Source organism: Chiloscyllium punctatum, chromosome 5, assembly GCF_047496795.1.
Source record: "Chiloscyllium punctatum isolate Juve2018m chromosome 5, sChiPun1.3, whole genome shotgun sequence".
Lineage (NCBI taxonomy): Eukaryota > Metazoa > Chordata > Chondrichthyes > Orectolobiformes > Hemiscylliidae > Chiloscyllium > Chiloscyllium punctatum.
The window spans coordinates 104,772,449-104,790,331 of record NC_092743.1 but is presented as its reverse complement, the minus strand read 5'-3'; the positions used below and the strand labels follow the sequence as shown (position 1 = coordinate 104,790,331).

The 17,883-nt window shown below is 38.8% G+C and overlaps 1 protein-coding gene across 2 annotated transcripts in view; it reads left to right on the top strand.

The window, feature by feature from the left end:
* mtbp (MDM2 binding protein) overlaps positions 1 to 17,883 on the top strand; it is a 75,626-nt gene that overhangs the window by 4,604 nt on the left and 53,139 nt on the right. For both annotated transcript variants that reach the window (XM_072570936.1, XM_072570935.1), the window contains exons 2-7: positions 1,676 to 1,759; positions 2,836 to 2,909; positions 4,871 to 5,022; positions 7,702 to 7,760; positions 12,468 to 12,612; positions 15,087 to 15,201. In XM_072570936.1, the coding sequence (XP_072427037.1) occupies positions 1,676 to 1,759; positions 2,836 to 2,909; positions 4,871 to 5,022; positions 7,702 to 7,760; positions 12,468 to 12,612; positions 15,087 to 15,201 (629 nt within the window). The remainder of the gene's footprint in view (positions 1 to 1,675; positions 1,760 to 2,835; positions 2,910 to 4,870; positions 5,023 to 7,701; positions 7,761 to 12,467; positions 12,613 to 15,086; positions 15,202 to 17,883) is intronic.

Sequence of the window (17,883 nt, the reverse complement as noted above, 5' to 3'; positions counted from 1 at the left end):
GTGGGGGATTTCTGTTTTTAGTTAGGCCATAGCTAAAGTACTGTGTGCAGTTCTTGTTGCTGTATTATTGGAAAGGTCTGTTTGCTCCAGAGGAGATTTACCAGGATGTCACCTGGGCTGGAACAGTTCAGCTATGAAGAAAGACTAAATGGGCTGGGAGTTGTTTTCCATAGAGCAGACAAGGCTGAGGCAGGACCTGATTGAGGTGTATAAAATTATAACCGATAAAGATAGGGTAGATGGGAAGGCAATTTCTAATTCCATGAATTCCAGAGTCTTTGAAATTCTCTGCTTCAGAGAATTGTGGATGTTGCATCAGTGAAAATTGTATATTTAAGTCAAACAGATTTTTTTGATTGCAGGGAATCAAATTTAATGAGGGAGGCCAGAAGAGTGGGGTTATAGAGTCATGCAATAAGGAAACAGACCCTTTGGACCAACCAGCCATGCAGATCATAATCCCAAACTAAACTAGTCCCACTTGCATATGTCTGGCCCACATCCCTCCAAACATTTCTTATTCGTGTGCTTATCTAAAAAACTTTTAAACATTGTAACTGTACCCACATACTCTGGAAGTTCATTCCACATGCGAGCCACTCTGTGTAAAGAAAATTGCCCCTCATTTGTTTTAAAGACCTTTCTCCTCACACCATAAAAATATGCCCCCTAGTTTTGAAATCCCCCACCCTAGAGAAAAGACACCTGTCATTCAACTTACCTATGCCCCTAAAAATTTCATAAATTTCTCAAAGGTCACCCTGAACCTCCTATGCTCCAGTGAAAAAAGTGCCAGCAAATCCAGCCTCTCCTTATAACTCAAACCTCCATACCTGGTAACATCCTAGTAAATCTCTTCTGAACCCTCTTCAGTTTAGTAATATCCTTTGTATAACAGGAAGACCAGAGCTGGATGTAGGACTGCAGAAGGGACCTCACCAACATCCTGCACAACCTCAGTATGACATCCCAACTCTTATATTCAAAAGTCTGAGTAATGAACGCAAACATGCTAAATGTCTTCTTGACCACCCTATCTACATGTCATGCAAACTTCAAAGAGTTTTGTACCTGATCCCTTGGCTCTCTCTGCTCTACAATACTACCCAGGCCCTACTTTTAGTTCTCTAAGTCCTGCTGTTACTTGTTTTACCAAAATGCATACCTGCATTTATCCAAATTAAACTCCATCATGGATGATAGTAACATGAAGGGTATGTAGGTTAGTTTGATCTTTAGAGTAGGACAAAAGGTTGGCACAATGTTGCGGACCGAAGGGAGAAATGATTTGAACTAATTAATTTTATTAGGTTGTATAAATTGTGTAAACTTAGATCTTCATTAGATATCAGGAGGTGTTTCCTCCACAGAACTTTGCAAACCTTTGCAGGTTGCTGCAAATTAATAACAAACATTTTGAAGTGGGCTGTGAAGTTCCTGAAGGAAACTGATATTGCTTGTGTGTAAGAGGGAGGTGGAATGTTGCATAGAGAAAGGAAAAGAATTTTCCAGAACTCATTCATTCATGACCTAGGCTTTTTTAGTGTGTATTTTTAACCTATAGTTTATTTTAGGCACGTTGGGGTTATGTAACCAGTTGTAATAAGGATGAATAAGACAGACTGTGTACCACCTTTGGCATATGTTCATACATCATTTCATTCTTATGTTGCAGAGCTAACAGCTATTAAACGTGTCTATGAACTACTGAGAAAGAATGCTAGTATCTCTTCAAATTCGAGATTGACCTTGTTTCCAGGTAATAACTTTAATCAGTTTTGAAATTCATATGCTTGCCCATATTCAGGCACATTACCTCAAAAGTCAAAAACTACAATATTAGTTAATGTTTTGCAGATGATAACCTGTTTCAAAAATTGTGTATGAAGTGCTCTTGTGAAAAGCTGGGGGTACTGTTTGGACCCAAAATATCCCAACCATTATCTGCAATACAGATGCCATTTTGTTGGTCTAGATAGTTTTAAACCAACAATCACCGTATCTGGTAGCTTCAAGTTAATAATAGCTATCTGAGCCGTGCAAATTGCGCAAGTATGATCTTCAGTCTCTACTGAATTAACTGATATCACTTAGAAAGTTTTTAAAAATTTCTTATCCTTGTTTCAAATCCCCCATAGCCTCCGCTTTCTCTATTTCTAACTCACCAGCTCTACAACTGTCCAAGATCTTTGTATTCGTCCAATATCTTTCAACTCTTCCAAGTTTAATCTCTCTTGTACCTCTAATTCACAAGACCACAAATATGCCTTCAATTGTCTAGCACCCGCGTTTTGGAATTGTCGCCCTAAACTTTTTCACCCCTCTATCTTCCTCTCCTTTTTAAGGTGCTCCTGAAAACCTAAGATCATGCTGTGTGGTTCAGTATCAATTGTTGACATAAAGAATAGTCCTAAGAAGCTGCTTTGACATTTTAAGAAATTAAAAGTAGTGTATAAGTTTTTGTACTGTTAACAAAACCTAACTGGGAAGAGAAAAATCAGACAGACCTCCATCTCCTTATTTTCTAGTATCTTTTACTGGATGTGGAGAGAGAACCTCAAATTGCACCCATATTCTATAGGTTGTTTTTGGTCGGATGGTTAAGAGATTCTGTAGTTGGCTTTGCTTTCCTTTCCAATTTGCAGTGTTCCATTAAATTTGTTTGATTCCCCTCTATTATTTTTGTCAAGCTCTGAAAGCTCCTCTGTTGTCTTTTTGAATTTTGCCTTTAATGTAATATTAATTTGAAAGGATGCAACATCTCTGTAGTTTTAAGCCTGTTCATGAAATACGTTTTTTAAAACTGTTAGATAATGTCTGCTTAATATATTGCAGCCTGTTCAATATCCGGTGGCCCAACACCACAGAAATGGTTCTTTGCAATTCAGGCAATACATGGCTTTTCACAGGTGAGGATGACAAGAACTTGTAAAACTGTATGTATGTGACAAGTCAAAAAACAAAGCTGATTGCTTTTGTTTATATATATTTTTTAAAACTACCAATAAGGTGAAAACAGTGAAATAATGAAAGCAAAATACTGCAGATGTTGGATATCGGAAATAAAAACTCAGCAGGTCCCGCAACATCCATAGAGGGAAAGACAGTTCACGTTTTGAGAAGAGCAGACCAATTTTCTCCTTTTCATATCTATTTTGTATCCTTATCTCTTTGGTGCCATTAGCACTCTCTTTGACTTTTGTTCTGGGCACCCTCTATCAAACCATATACAGTACCATTTCTAGTTCTTTTCAGTTCTGATAAAGAATCATATTGAACTTGAAACATTAACTTTGTTTTTCTATTTTTATGAATGAAACTGGCCAAATGCTTGCAGAAATTTGAAGAAAAGATTTTACAAATAGTCGATGTTGAGAATATGATGGTACATTTTCCCTAGAAAATAATAAATTTAAAGGATGGAATGGTGTTACAGGCTGAAATTTTCTGGGAAGCAATAATGATAGATTATGGGTTTCAGAAGTAAAGAAATCAGATGTTGCAGCTCCTATGCATCAGTTGAAATCAGTTTTGTGACTTCTTCATTTTGTTGATAATAATAGGGTTTTGTTACAAACACAGAATGCTGGGGAAAGTCAGCAGGTCTGGTAACATCTGTGGAGAGAAATCGAGTTAACATTTTGCATATGTGAGACAATTCTGAAGAGTCACACCATATCTGCAGCATTCTCGGTTTGTTTCAGATTTCCAGTATCTGCAGTAATTTGCTTTTATTGATGGGTTTTAGTTTAGAGAGGCAAAACTGGTGAAGTTTGAAAAAAAGCAATGAAGACAAATGGATCAGTTCAAAATTCAGATATGTTAGGATTGCTTTGTCACTGAATTAGTAATCCAGAGCCTTGCCTTGTGATTTAGGGACTGGAGTTCAAATCAACCATGACAGCGGGAAATTTAAATGATCAGATGGATTTTGTGAAACTTGAAAGGGTTCAGAAACGATTTACAAGGATGTTGCCAGGGTTGGAGCATTTGAGCTATAGGGAGAGGTTAAATAAGCTAGGGTTGTTTTCCCTGGAGCATCGGAGGCTGAGGGGTGACCTTATAGAGATTTATAAAATCATGAGGGGCATGAATAGGATAAATAGACAAAGTCTTTTCACTGGGGTGGGGGAGTCCAGAACTAGAGGGCATGAGTTTAGGGTGAGAGGGTAAAAGACACCTAAGGGGCAACATTTTCACGCAGGGGGTGGTATGTGTATGGAATGAACCACCAGCAGAAGTGGTGGAGGCTAGTACAATTGCAACATTTAAAAGGCATCTAGATGGGTGTATGAATAGGAAGGGTTTGGAGGGATATGGGCCAGGTGTTGGCAGGTGGGACTAGATTGGGTTGGGATATCTGGTCGGCATGGACGAGTTGGACCGAAGGGTCTGTTTACCTGATTTACACCTCTATGGCTCTATGACTACGAGATCTAGAATTAAAAAGTTTATATTAATAATGGTGACCAATGATAAATACCACATTGTTGTAAGACCTATTTCACGAATGTTCTTTAGGGTTGGAAACCTGCCTTCCTTACCTAGACTGACCCTATATAGTTGACTCTTAACTCTTCCTAAAAGGCAGACACAGCCGCTCCAGTTGATTTCTGAAAGCTGGCTCACCACCACCTTGTCAAAGACAATAAATGCTGACTTTACCAGATATGTGACTTCTGTAAATGAATGTAAAGAAATGTTTTATGTCAGGTTAATTTGGAGCTTTAGAATCAAATGTTTTGGTCATAGACCCCTGTGTGGGAACCAAGAAGAAAACATGGGTTTTCTCATAAAAGCACAGAAATGCTGCAAAATCAATACAGTCCTCATAGATAAACCTTATTAATTCTATCCCATTTTTTTCTAGTTCTGTAGTCCAGAATGGGATGAAATTGGTTCCAGTGAGGAGGACAGAGACTGTGAAGAACCTTTGCCAGTATTAATCGAAGAATGTCTGAACAGTATAAATAGTTATGAGGAAGAGGACAGTGATGTTAAAGAACCGCCGTCCCTGAGTGAGTAAGTGTTGTATATTATTTTATTATTGGCAATCATAAGTTCTAATATTTTATGTATCTCCTTATGTAATTAAACATTGAAAAGGGTCTATGGTCAGAAACGTCAGTTTAGTTAATTGTGGTTTACCCATCTAGTTCATCAATCTCCCAGCCAAATACTTCCCAGGTGTAGATTTTAGTTAAGCTTTACTAGTATTTGCCATGGTTTCGCATCTTAAACAAAAGACAGTACCTCTGACAGTACTAACAGACTGCTACACTATGCTAATGTCTAAGCCTACATTATGCAATGAAGTCCTTGAATGATTGCAGGCTGGGAGACAGATTAAGTTTTGCACAAGATCGAATTTATGGGGACTGAACAAAGGATGGCCAATAAGGAAGGTCTTGGAGAAACCAAGTCCAAAGATAACCAAGACCTGATGGAATATTTCAGTAGCTTTTGGAGTGAGGCAATGATAAATAACTGATATTGAAGAGAAGAGCCATTTGAGAATCAATGGAACAGGAAGAAATTGTGAAAATTCTAATTAAAGAGAAATCAGAAACCTTGGAAATGAAGTGTACAAAACAAAACGCTAAAGGAAACGTAACTTTCTTTTCTAAAATTACTAATTTTCTTGTGGTTACAGAGGTGTAGTCCTTCATATTGGACTATTCTAGATTCTTAATTATAGATATTTAATTAAATTAATGCTTCTGAGGCCTCTGAATTAGCCATATAGTGTGCAACCATTGGTCAGACGAGTGAGGGGTAGCTTTTGATGTCCTAGCAGCTTTCACTGTTATTTGAACTTTTGAGATGGCACTAATTAAGAGAGTGAGGGGGCAGAGCTGAGTATGATGGCCATCACCAAGGAGAATATGTCAGAAAAATTGAATTGCTTGAAGGTGGATAAATCACCTGGACCAGATGGACTAGTCCCCAGAACTCTAAGGGAGAAAACTGAAGAGATAGTGGAGGTGTTAGTGGTGGTCTTTCAGGAACCGCTAGAGTAAGGGAGGGTCCCAAGAGGACTGGAAAATCATAAACGTGACACCCCTGTTTAAAAAGGGAGTAAGACAAAAGATGGAAAATTACAGACTAATTAGCCAAACCTCGGTCATGGGTAAGATCCTAAAATCCGTTGTGAAGGGTAATATTTCTGAATACTTGGAAGTGTATAGTAAAGTAGGCAAAGTCAGCATGGTTTCATCAAGGGGAGGTCATACCTGACAAATCTGCTAGAATTCTTTGAGGGAGTAAAGAGCAGCTTAGACCAAGGAGTGCCAATGGATATTATCTACCTGGACTTCAAGAAGGCCTTTGACAAGGTGCCACACAGAAGGCTACTATATATGCTAAGGGCCCATGGTGTTAGAGGCAAGGTGCTGGCATGGATAGAAGCGTGGCTGTCTGGCAGAAAGCAGAGAGTGGGGATAAAAAGGTCTTTCTCAGGATAGCAGGTGGTTTTCTACATGGGCTCAGTGTTGGGACCACAACTTTTCATTTTATACATTAACAATTCAGATGAAAGAACTGAGGGCATACTGGCTATGTTTGCAGACGATACAAAGATAGGCAACATTGAGGAGGTTTGGGAGGCTGCTGAAGGATTTGGACATGTTAGTAGAGTGGCAAATGGAATACAACTTGGGAAAGTGTGAGGTCATGCACGTTAGTAGGAATAATAGAGGCATAGACTATTTTCTAAATGGGGAGAAGATTCAGACGTCTGAAGTGCAAAGAGACTTGAGAATCTTGGACGAGAACCTCCAAGGTAAACTTGCAGGTTGAGTCAATAGCTAGGAAGGCAAATAGAATGATGGCATTTATTTTGAGAGGATGTGAATATAAAAGCAGAGATGCTCTTTTTGAGGCTCTGTAAGACTCTGGTCAGGCCACATTTTGAGTATTGTGCGCAGTTTTGGGCCCCAAATCTCAGGAAGGATGTACTGGAATATGTTCAGAGAATGGTCCCAAGAATGAAAAGCCTAAAATATGAGGAATGTTTGAGTACCCTGGGTCTATACTCTGAATTTAGAAGGATGAAGGGGGATCTAATTGAAACTTACAGAACACTGAATGGGCTGGACAAAGTAGATGTTGGGAAGATATTTCCATCGACAGGAAAGACTAGAACCCGAGGGCACAGTCGTAAAATAAAGGGATGACCTTTTAGAACTGAGATAAGGAGAAACTTCTTCAGCCAGAGAAAGGTGAATCTCTGGAATTCATTGCCATAGAAGGCTATGGAGGCCAGGTCATTAAGTATATTTAAGACTGAGGTAGGTAGGTTCTTGATTGTCAACGGGATCAAGGGTAATGGGTCGAAACAGGGAGAAACTTATCAACCATATTTGAATGGTGGAGCAGAGTCGATGGGCTGTTAAGCCTGATTTCTGGTCCAATGTCTTATGGTCGAAGTTGTTGGAGATTCTGAATTCAGGTTCACAATTTATCACGGTGAAATATAAAATCAGGATCTTTGAAGTGTGGGTCTATTGTCACAGACATAACGTTAAAACATACTATTTTTTTTAAAAATGGTGCTGGTCAGACAAAAATGTGACATCTCATAAAGTGGTGTGTTACAAATGATTGACTTATTTTGGAGGTATTATGAATTGCTTTTGCTTACATTGAGGAATGTTGGAAACATTTAGATTTTTTTGTTAAACCTATTGATTTATTTTGCAGGTTATTTGAGGAAGCTGCTGAGGGTCTACATCAACTAGCAGATAAATTGCCTCCTCCAGGTAATTGTTAGCATTGTTTCCATTGGAGCATTTGTGTTGTAATGGAGCTGTTAGTGAGTTTTGAGAAGATTTGGAGCTGTTTTGATAATCAAATCAGTCATAAAGCATTGTGTTGACTGTCATCAAGTTGTAAATAATCTGCAGTGTGCAATATCTTTACCTTCACAATTCCTTAAAGCAAGCTTGAATTCTTTGAATCAAACCGTGAATGGAGTTGTTACTGTTACATAATGTGTACTACCCATCTTGAGTGGATCTGGAGATCTAGCACCCAACAAATCCAATGATTAACACCATTTTAGAATTAAAGTTCCCAATATATTTTTGAGAAGGATGACCCATTATTCAGTGCTGTTTCTCTGTGATGTATGAACATTTCTAAGAGATCGTCAGCAGGCACTTGCAGTTTAATTAAATGCTGGTTTCTCGACTATTGCCCTCCCTAATACCTAGAGTGCAATTTAAGAATAATAAATTTAGTAGCATGTCAAGCACTAAGTTGCTGAACCACAGAGCAGGGGTTTGTATGTTAGTTCCTGATGTAAACCAAACAGAAAGGTTACTCAGTGCCACTGTGGAATACTGTAGCGTGGAACGAGGATATTTGGCCTGTTTTGCCCCTGCTGACCCCATATCCAATTTGTTCCATTTCCCCACCCTTTATTGATAGCCTAGAAAATGTTTCATTTTTAGTATACAATTCAATTTTTATGTAGTATGTGGTGAAAGTACTGTGCTGGAAATCAAGCTCTGCTATTCTGCAAGTTGTCACAAAAATGACATATGCCCAGTTTAATCTGTAGGATGGCTAATGTCTAACTGCAACTACTATCTCAGATCAAAGACCACACACCAGGCTTTGTCAATGAACAAGATTATAAAAACACATTTAGATAACAAACTTTTTTAATGTGTTAAAAACATATTATTACTTACGAATATGCAAGCTTAAACTATACCCCCTTAAATGCAACCGTTCGCAAATTAATTTACACACAAGATAGACGGACGTGATAAGCTTTTTTTTTAGATTAGATTAGATTTTTTTAGATTTTTTCCTCCAGAATATTGTAGATGAAAGCTACAATATAACTACAGGCAAAGAAAGCATGAAGTCTGTGGATCAGAGTCCAAACCACATAGGAAAATGAGGTGGTTTACTCACAGTTCTGTTTTGGTTCTGGTTCTGGTGATGGTGTTGCATTATTGTCAACTGTGGCAATCCTCAATTTGGTAGCTGGTCTGTTCAATCTAGATTTCGGTTTGATTTAACAGCTCTTTTTGTAAAGTCTTCTACTCATAAAGAAAATTTTAAAAAAAACAAACAACTGCAGACACAGGAAATCTGATACTCAGACCTAAAGTGCTGGAGAAAATCAGCAGATCTAGCGGCATCTGTGGAGAGAAAGTGGAGAGTCACTGGACTCAAAACATTGATTCTACCAGACCTGTTGAATTTCTCCAGCACTTCTGGTCTGTCTTTTTGCAATGTTAGTTGAGAAAAAAATATTGGTCTTATCACCAGGGAAATCTCCTCTGCTCAAAACCATGACCTACTTCCACCCAAGAGAGTGGTCCATTATCTTGAGTTAAAATTCCATTTGAAAGATAGCACAACTGACAATCCTACATTCTCTCATTACAACACTGAAGTGTTAAGTCTATATTTTTATCCTTGGTTCTGGAATGGGTCTTGAACCCAGAGCCCATGGGCTGATATATTTAAAGAACGTCATTCTTGTATTTAAATTTTGGAGAGCTATTTTTATATAATCCAAGAATAATTAAGTAAAATTGCTGTAATGTCATCACTCTGTCATTCCAATACCATTGTTCATAATGGTCAGTTACCAACAATCGACCAAAGACCAAAAAGACGTTTCAGACGTATTGCTCCCATAAACTAGTATTACTACTTTGGTGGCTCAGAACCAGAAACTTGATGTCATGAACAATTGGCCTTATCAAATGCTGAGGAAAATGTCAATTTTTTTCCCCTGACGTCTCTGAATTCATGTTTGAAAAATTGTGGTGCTGGAAAAACACAGCAGGCCAGGCAGCATCCGAGGAGCAGGAGAATAGACGTATCGGGCATAAGCCCTTCTTCAGGAATGGCTTGTGCCCGAAACGTCGATTCTCCTGCTCCTTGGATGCTGCCTGGCCTGCTGTGTTTTTCCAGCACCACATTTTTCAACATGGTCTCCAGCATCTGCAGTCCTCACTTTCTCTTAGTCTCTGAATTCATTGAAAGCACACCTGTCCAAGTATTGTATGCAGCTACTCCCAGTTGTGTCCATAACCTGCATGAGCACAGCAGTTCAGACTGACAAAAGTAAAACTGAAACTATAGATATCCATGCAGGATAGGTAAATAGCAAGTATGATGCTAGCTCCTACAAGGGCATGTTAAGTTCTTGCTCTTGAGATTCTTTCACACTTGATGCAACTACAATATGCCAACTTCTGTGAACAGCCAAAATTTATTAAGCGAGTACAAGCTTTTGGAGAAACCCTTAACACTCTTCACAATGCTTGTGGAGCTGTGTCAAGATACCTCTCTGAACGAGGAAACAGTCCTTCCTTTAATACAAAATTTTACATCGCCATCAGTAATGGCCACAAGACAACCCCCAACCACTCCTCCATAGTCACATGCCACTCAAGACACAATATAGTGAAGTGATTATTTCCAGAAACAATGTGATGTAGATCATTCTTTAATGGCAAGATCTAGTGTAAATCATTTTTTTAACTGCAGGGTGTGGTTAGAATTTTAACTGCAATGCTTTTATTGATTCTTAATAGCAGGAGATGATAATGTAAATTTACTCTGAATTGCAGGAGATGATGATATAAATATTTTACATTCTACCTGCAAGACAGATGTACCCCTAAGACATCCAATTTCTTGAAGTCCAGCAGAGCAAATTAAACCATTAAGATCTCAGGCAATCTGTTGCTTTACTGCAGATTTTGAATATTGTAGTTTGTAAGCAGATGGGGGTGGAATACTTTATATGAGCTAACCTCTGTGTTATAGGTATATTTAAAAATAATATAATCAATACTAGACTTGAACTCATCGCAATACATGAATACAAACTTACGTGGAAGAATATTTCCACTGTGGGAAATTCCAGTACTCTGCCTCAATTAATGTTTTTTAGATTTTGGGCTTCAGAATCATCTTGTTTATTTTGACAGGTGCTCTCAGGGTCATCTTCCGCACTATGTGTGCATGGTTTACCTGGCTCAAGGGGCTTGATGTGCTTCGCGTGCCCTCTATTTGATTTCTGTCGTGAATTGGGACTAAAGGCTGGGCAGTATTCTCCCAACACTCCCCCCACCCAAAAAGACATCTGATGATACTTGATACTTTGTAAAGAACAGTACACTTCCAGTTTAAGTTGTTATAAAAAACATTTTCAGACTTGTATTTCCATATAAAATAGACAAAGCCTTTACAATGACTATTAAATCTGCTTCCAGTCCTCTTTCAAGTAGTGCTTTTCACACCATGGCATAAATAACATTGATACTCATCACGCCTCCTCCGGTGCTTTATTTATGTCCTTAGATTACTGGCTCTCTTGTGAATCCAAACCTCTCACTATTTTGTATACCTCATTTAAATATACCTTCAAATTTCTTTGCTCTAAGGAAAGCAATCCTAGCTTCTCCAGTCTCTTCACAGAACTGACGTTCCTCATCTATAACATCATTCTAGTAAATCACAGTTCCACTTTGTTCAAGGCCTTGACGTCCTCCCTAAATCCTGGTGCACAGAATTGCAAATAATTCTCCAGTTGAGAGAACTGCAAGTTTATTATGGCTTATCGCAATTTGTTTTCAATCTAAAGTTAAAAGAGAAGAAGTATAACATAACAAAGATAAGTGGGAAAACTGAGGACTGGGAAGCTTTTAAAGAGCAACAGAGGATTATTAAGAAGGAAATACGCAGAGGAAAAATGAGGTATGAAGGTAAACTGGCCAATAATATAAAGGAGGATAGTAAAAGCTTTTTTAGGTATGTGCAAGGCAAAAAAATGGTTAGGACTAAAATTGGGCCCTTGAGTTTAGAAGACTGAGAGGGGATCTGATTGAGACATATAAGATTATGAAAGGATTGGACACTCTGGCAGCAGGAAACATGTTTCCACTGATGGGTGAGTGCCGAACCAGAGGACACAGCTTAAAAATAAGGGGTAGACCATTTAGGACAGAGATGAGGAGAAACTTCTTCACCCAGAGAGTGGTGGCTGTGTGGAATGCTCTGCCCCAGAGGGCAGTGGAGGCCCAGTCTCTGGATTAATTTAAGAAAGAGTTGGATAAATCTCTCAAAGATAGTGGAATCAAGGGTTATGGAGATAAGGCAGGAAGAGGATACTGATTAGGGATGATCAGCCATGATCATATTGAATGGTGGTGCAGGCTAGAAGGGCAGATTGGCCTACTCCTGCACCTATTGTCTATTGTCTAATGTTAAGATCATGCTTGGTATTACTTTTTGTGAGCTAATTAAGCCGGATAACTTCATCAGTAAATATTTTTAACTTCAGTTACATGCCAAAACTGATTCTCAAGATTGTTTGTGGTAGCAATGAAATGTCACCAATGCTAAATTATTGCCTTTGAGCTGTTGTTCTTAAACTCAAATCACATTTGAAGCATTGAATTTTGTAGTGTTTTTTAATTTTTGATTGACAGGTAAAGGGTTATTGGATCTAATCCTACTGGTCTCAAATCATGGTGTTCCTAGGCTGAAAGACTGGCTTCCTGTTGTGGGTGCACTTAAGCATCTAAGAGAGTGGCATTCAGCAGAAATTATCATTGCGGTTAAGAATGGCAAGTGGTAAGAATTACAAAACTTGCACAGGTTCACTCTGTTAATATTGAACGAGTGTGCTTTGTAAATAATCATAAACTATATTTTCTGTTTAAGTCATTGATTGCAAATAAAAGTATTCTAGTTTACAAAGCTGGGATTTAAAATTTGGTCAAACGATTTTTATATTTTTAGCAAGGCAGCACTTGGCATTTTATGATTACCATAAAATATTCCTTTTTTTCAAACCAAATTGTACCAAATCTGACTAAATTTTGTAACCAATACCATGGTTTTTACATCCATATTTAATTACTAGTTTTGGATGGAATTTTGGATAAAGAGTAAAATCTGATCCTATAAATCTACAAACACTCCATTTAAATATTTTGAGTGATTTGAGAGATGGTGTTTGGTAATATGAAGAAGTGTTAAACTGTTACTATATTTAAAAGCCAGCAACCAAATTATGGGTTTTGTCTGACTTTCTGACCACATATGGAGGAGTTGAACAGCTTGGTGCTCTGATCACTTGAAAGCAGGAAACTATGCGGTGACCTAAGACAGGTTTTTTAAAACAGGTGATTGGGTAGAATTAATTACCCCTCTCAACAATCTGGGTGCTGGTGAGACCACTGTGTGCAGTTTTGTTCCCCTTATTTAAGGGAAGATATTATTTTATTAGAAGCAGTTAGGAGAAGCTTGACGAAGATTATCCCTGGAATGCAGGGATTATCTTATGAGCAAAGGATAAACAGATTGCGACTGTACTCAGTGATCTCCTGAAACACAGGATCTTTTAAGGGGTTTGGCAGAGTAAAGGCTGAGAGAATGTTTCTCCTTTTTGTTTTGGGAGAGTAAGACCAAGATGAGGAGGAATTTCTTCTCTTATAGTCATAATCATAAAGACGTACACCATGGAAACAGACTTTTTGGTCCAACCCGTCCATGCCAACCAGATATCCCAACCCAATCTAATCCCACCTGGCAGCACCCGGCCCATATCCCTCCAAACCCTTCCTATTCATATGTCCATCCAGATGCCTTTTAAATGTTGCAATTGTACTAGCCTCCACCACTTCCCCTGGCAGTTCATTCCATTTAAGTACCACCCTCTCTACATGGAAAACGTGCCGCTTAGGTCTATTTTATACCTAAACCTATGCCTTCTAGCTCTGGACTCCCCCACCCCAGGGAAACGACTTTATCCATTTATCCTATCCATGCCCCTCATGGTTTTGTAAACCTCTATAAGGTCACCCCACAGCCTCCAAAGCTCCAGGGAAAACAACCCTAGGCTATTCAACCTATCCCAATAATTCAAATCCTCCAACCCTGGCAATATCCTTGTAAATCTTTTCTGAACCTTTTCACAACATCTTTCCAACAGGAAGGAGACCGGCAAGCTGTCATGAGACTCATGAAGGATGGAAAAACTGGAGTAGTAAATGGATTCCAGAAATTTTCAAACTTGAAGGAACAGAACTTACCTTTTGGAGGGTTGAGAGTCTTTAGAATTCTTTGCTGCAGAAAGCTGTCAGGGGAGTCCTTCGGAAAAGTTAAGGCTGATAGATTCTTGATCAGTAAGGGAATCGAGGATTATGGGGAAAGAACAGGAAAGTGGATGTAAGAAATGTTGGATTAGCCGTGATCCTATTGAATGATGCAGCAGGCTTAAGGGGCCAAATGGCCGAACCCTGTTCCTGTTTCCTACGGTCTTTGCAATTGCTTGTTGTTTGGATACCCTAAGCTCAATTGAGGTTCTTCCCTGTCTCAGCAATGCCCACCCATATACTGTTCTTCTGATTGTGATTGTCCTTCCACTGTGTCCCCAACCACCCCCCCCCCAAAAAAAAACACCAATTTATGATTATCAAAGGAGGCTGCAGTTTCAGCAGTGGCCGCAAGTCTTTTGATTGGCCTGCAACTCATGGAGGTGGTACTTTCTCCCAGAAGTCTTGATCGAACCCAGTTAATGACCTGATCACAATAAACTTGTCTTACACCTTCTGGATAATGCTGAGATGTGCTCCAAACCTTTATGCGGGAAAGGGGCCACAAGCTCTGCATGACATAAACTTTTTGAAATGCTTTAATAGAGTAAGACTTAGTTTCAACTTGTGGGAAAGAGCAACATTAGAGGACATCAATATAAGGTAGTCACCAAGAATTCAAATGAGGAATTTTGACAAAACATCCTTATCCAAAATGTGGTGAGAATGTGGATCTTCCTAACACTAGGAGAAATTGAGGTAAAAGCACAGTTATGAGACAAACACGTGATGGAGAAAGAGAATTTTACTGGTAGGAATGAGATGAGGAATAATGGTAAAGACTTGAGTGAGATATAGAGCTGACTTGGACTGTAGGGCTGAATAACTTGTTTCTATATTTTATATGATTACTTGATAAAACTTGAATTGTTACCAGTAAGTAGTCAATTCAAGCTACAATTTATTATTACCAGGTCCAGACACCTAATGTCATTTGTCTGATTGTAGTTGGCAGAAAATTTCCGAGAACCTTGGAGCAACTGTGGTAAATCCAGAAAATGTTGAGAACATGATTGATCCATTGCTAATTTGGAGAGGGGACATTCACATCAAAGAGCGAAAGGTACAACTGTTGTTTCACTGTTTTTACACACTGTGGATAGTAACCTGTTTGGGGTTCTTTATTATTGTGAGTTAGCAAAATGCATTAAACTTGTGACCAATGATTTGCATTTCAAAAAATAACTCTGAAAAGACTTTTTAATCTTGTTCATTGTCTTTAACTTGGTTTAAACTGAAATTTACAAATCTGTTGCACTGACAGGAAAATGTTCTGGATCCCATAACATGCACAAGTGTCGTTTCCAATTGGTTGATCTAAAGATAGTGAGATTAAGAATAAATTGTCAGTTTAAATGTTAGTGATAAATGTGGAAAAATAAATTTACCATGGGAAAATGGGAATAAAGATAGAATGCCTGACTCTTAAACTGAAAACATTGTGTGGTAATTTTAAAATAGCTACGTTTCAGTCTCTGGTACAGTTGCTACAAATTTTATTCAATGTGCTTTGAGACACATTGAAAATGCTAATAGAATGTTGCTTTTTTGTGTGTCTAGTTGTTTAAATACAAAACTTGAGTTAAGGGGGGAAATGGTGGCAACGTCATTGGACGAGTAATCCCGAGCCCTGGGCTTATGCTTTGGGACATGGGTTCAAATCTCAGCATGGCAACCACTGGTATCTAAATTTAATTAAGATGTAGAACTGAAAGTGTCTCGGTGATGGACATTTTAGATTGTCATTTGAAATGACCAACTGGTTCATTCGCAGAATTGAATATTATTATACAACAGTTAGAACTTAGTTTTATTTGCTTAAGTATATTTGTTAACATTTGTGTTGTAATGTAACCACAAAGCTTTGGTGGATAAACTCAACTGAGTGTTAGCTTGAGTTTGAATGAGCCATCACAATTTATGCGATGTAAAGGACTAATTCAGACTATTAAAGATCCTTTGTTTAAGTTTTTAGAATGTGCATAAACCTATGATGGTTGTTAGCCTTTTAACTAGTAAAGATTGTAAACCAGTCTTTCCAAGTAGTAGTGAATTAGGACAAGGTGTGGGAATGATGAGCCAAAGGACGACTTCATGTGCTGTTGTACCTTGATCTGAATGGTCGCTGATGAAGAAACAGCAAGGGAATATTTATCTGGAGCCCCCTTCAGTGATATGATAAACAAGGTTGAAGCTACAAGGGTGGAAGGTTGGTTTTTAATCAGTTGGACAGAGAAGGGGCTTCTAAAATAGAAGAGAACCAAGCTAGGAATAAAGACTAAAATAAACAATGTTGGACACTAACGCACATCATCATCAAAGAACCCAGTTAACTGAAGTTTAGGACGAGTGCCATTGTGAATGCAACTTCCCCTTGTGATTTTGTGCTTTATTATGGAAGTTATAAAGTCAGTGAAACTTGTAAAAAAAACACTTCTCCCCATGTATGTTTGTGGCTATTCTGTAAGTCTCTTTTAGATCTGCTCTCCCAACTTGATCAATAATGCTGACTGGCTAGCATTTATTGCCTATCTCTAGTTGCACTTGAGAAGGTGGTGGGAAATTGCTTTGTTGACCCATGACAGTCCATGTGCTGTAGGTTCACCCAAATGCTGTTAGGGAGGGAATTCCTGGATTATGACCGAGTAACAGTGAAGGAATGGCAATTTATTTCCGATTCAAAATAGCGAGTGACTTGGAAGAGAACTTGTAGATGGTAGTGTTCCAAAGTAAATATCTATTACCCTTGTTTTTCTAGGTGGAAGTGGTTATGTATTTGGAACAAGGCTATCAAGGGGCAGTAGGTAGATTCTCTCGTCAGAAATGGTCACTGGCAGCTGTATGGCGCTAATGCTATTTGCCGCCTGTCGGCCAAAGTCTGAATATTGCCCAGGTTTTGCTTCATTTGGGCAGACTGCTTCAGCATTTGAGGATTCAAAAGAGGTGCTGAAGATTGCACAATCATCAGCACACATTCCCACTTTTGACATCATGATGGAAGGAAGATCAGTGAAGCAGCTGAAGATAGTTCAGCCTAGAATTGTATCCTGAGGAGCTCCTGCAGAGACGTCCTGAAGCTGAGATGACTGACTCCCAACAACCATAACTATCTTTTTGTGTGTCAGGTATGACTCCAATCAGTAGAAACTTTTCCCCATGATTCCCATTGATTGTTTTGTTAGGGCTCCTTGACACCACACTCAGTCAAATGTGACTTTGACGTCAAGGGCTGACACTTTCATTTCACCTGAGAAATCAACTGTTTTGTCCAGGCTGTAATGAGACTAGGACCTGAGTCACCCTGGAGGAACCCACACTGGGCATCACTGAGCAGGTTATTGTTGAGCAGATGCTGCTTGATAGCAATGTGATGGCGCTTTCCATTACCTTAATTGAGAGTAGACTGATAGGTGGTGGGTTTGACCTACGTTTTGTGTACTGGGCAATTTTCTAAATTGCCAGGTGTATGCCAGTGTTGTGGCTATAATGTAACGGCTCAGCCAGGGATGTGGAAAGTTCTGGAGCTCAAGTCTTCAGTACTATTTCCATAATTTTACAATTAAAGCAAACATCAGACCTTATACACTAATGTCCTTTAGAGGAGGAAATCTGCCATACTTGCCTACTTTGACTCACATGTGACTCCAGACCCACAGCAATTTCCCTCTGATATGGGAGAACAGGTCACTAAGTTCAAAGACAATTTGGGATGGGCAACAAAGGTTATATTCACCTCCCATGAAAA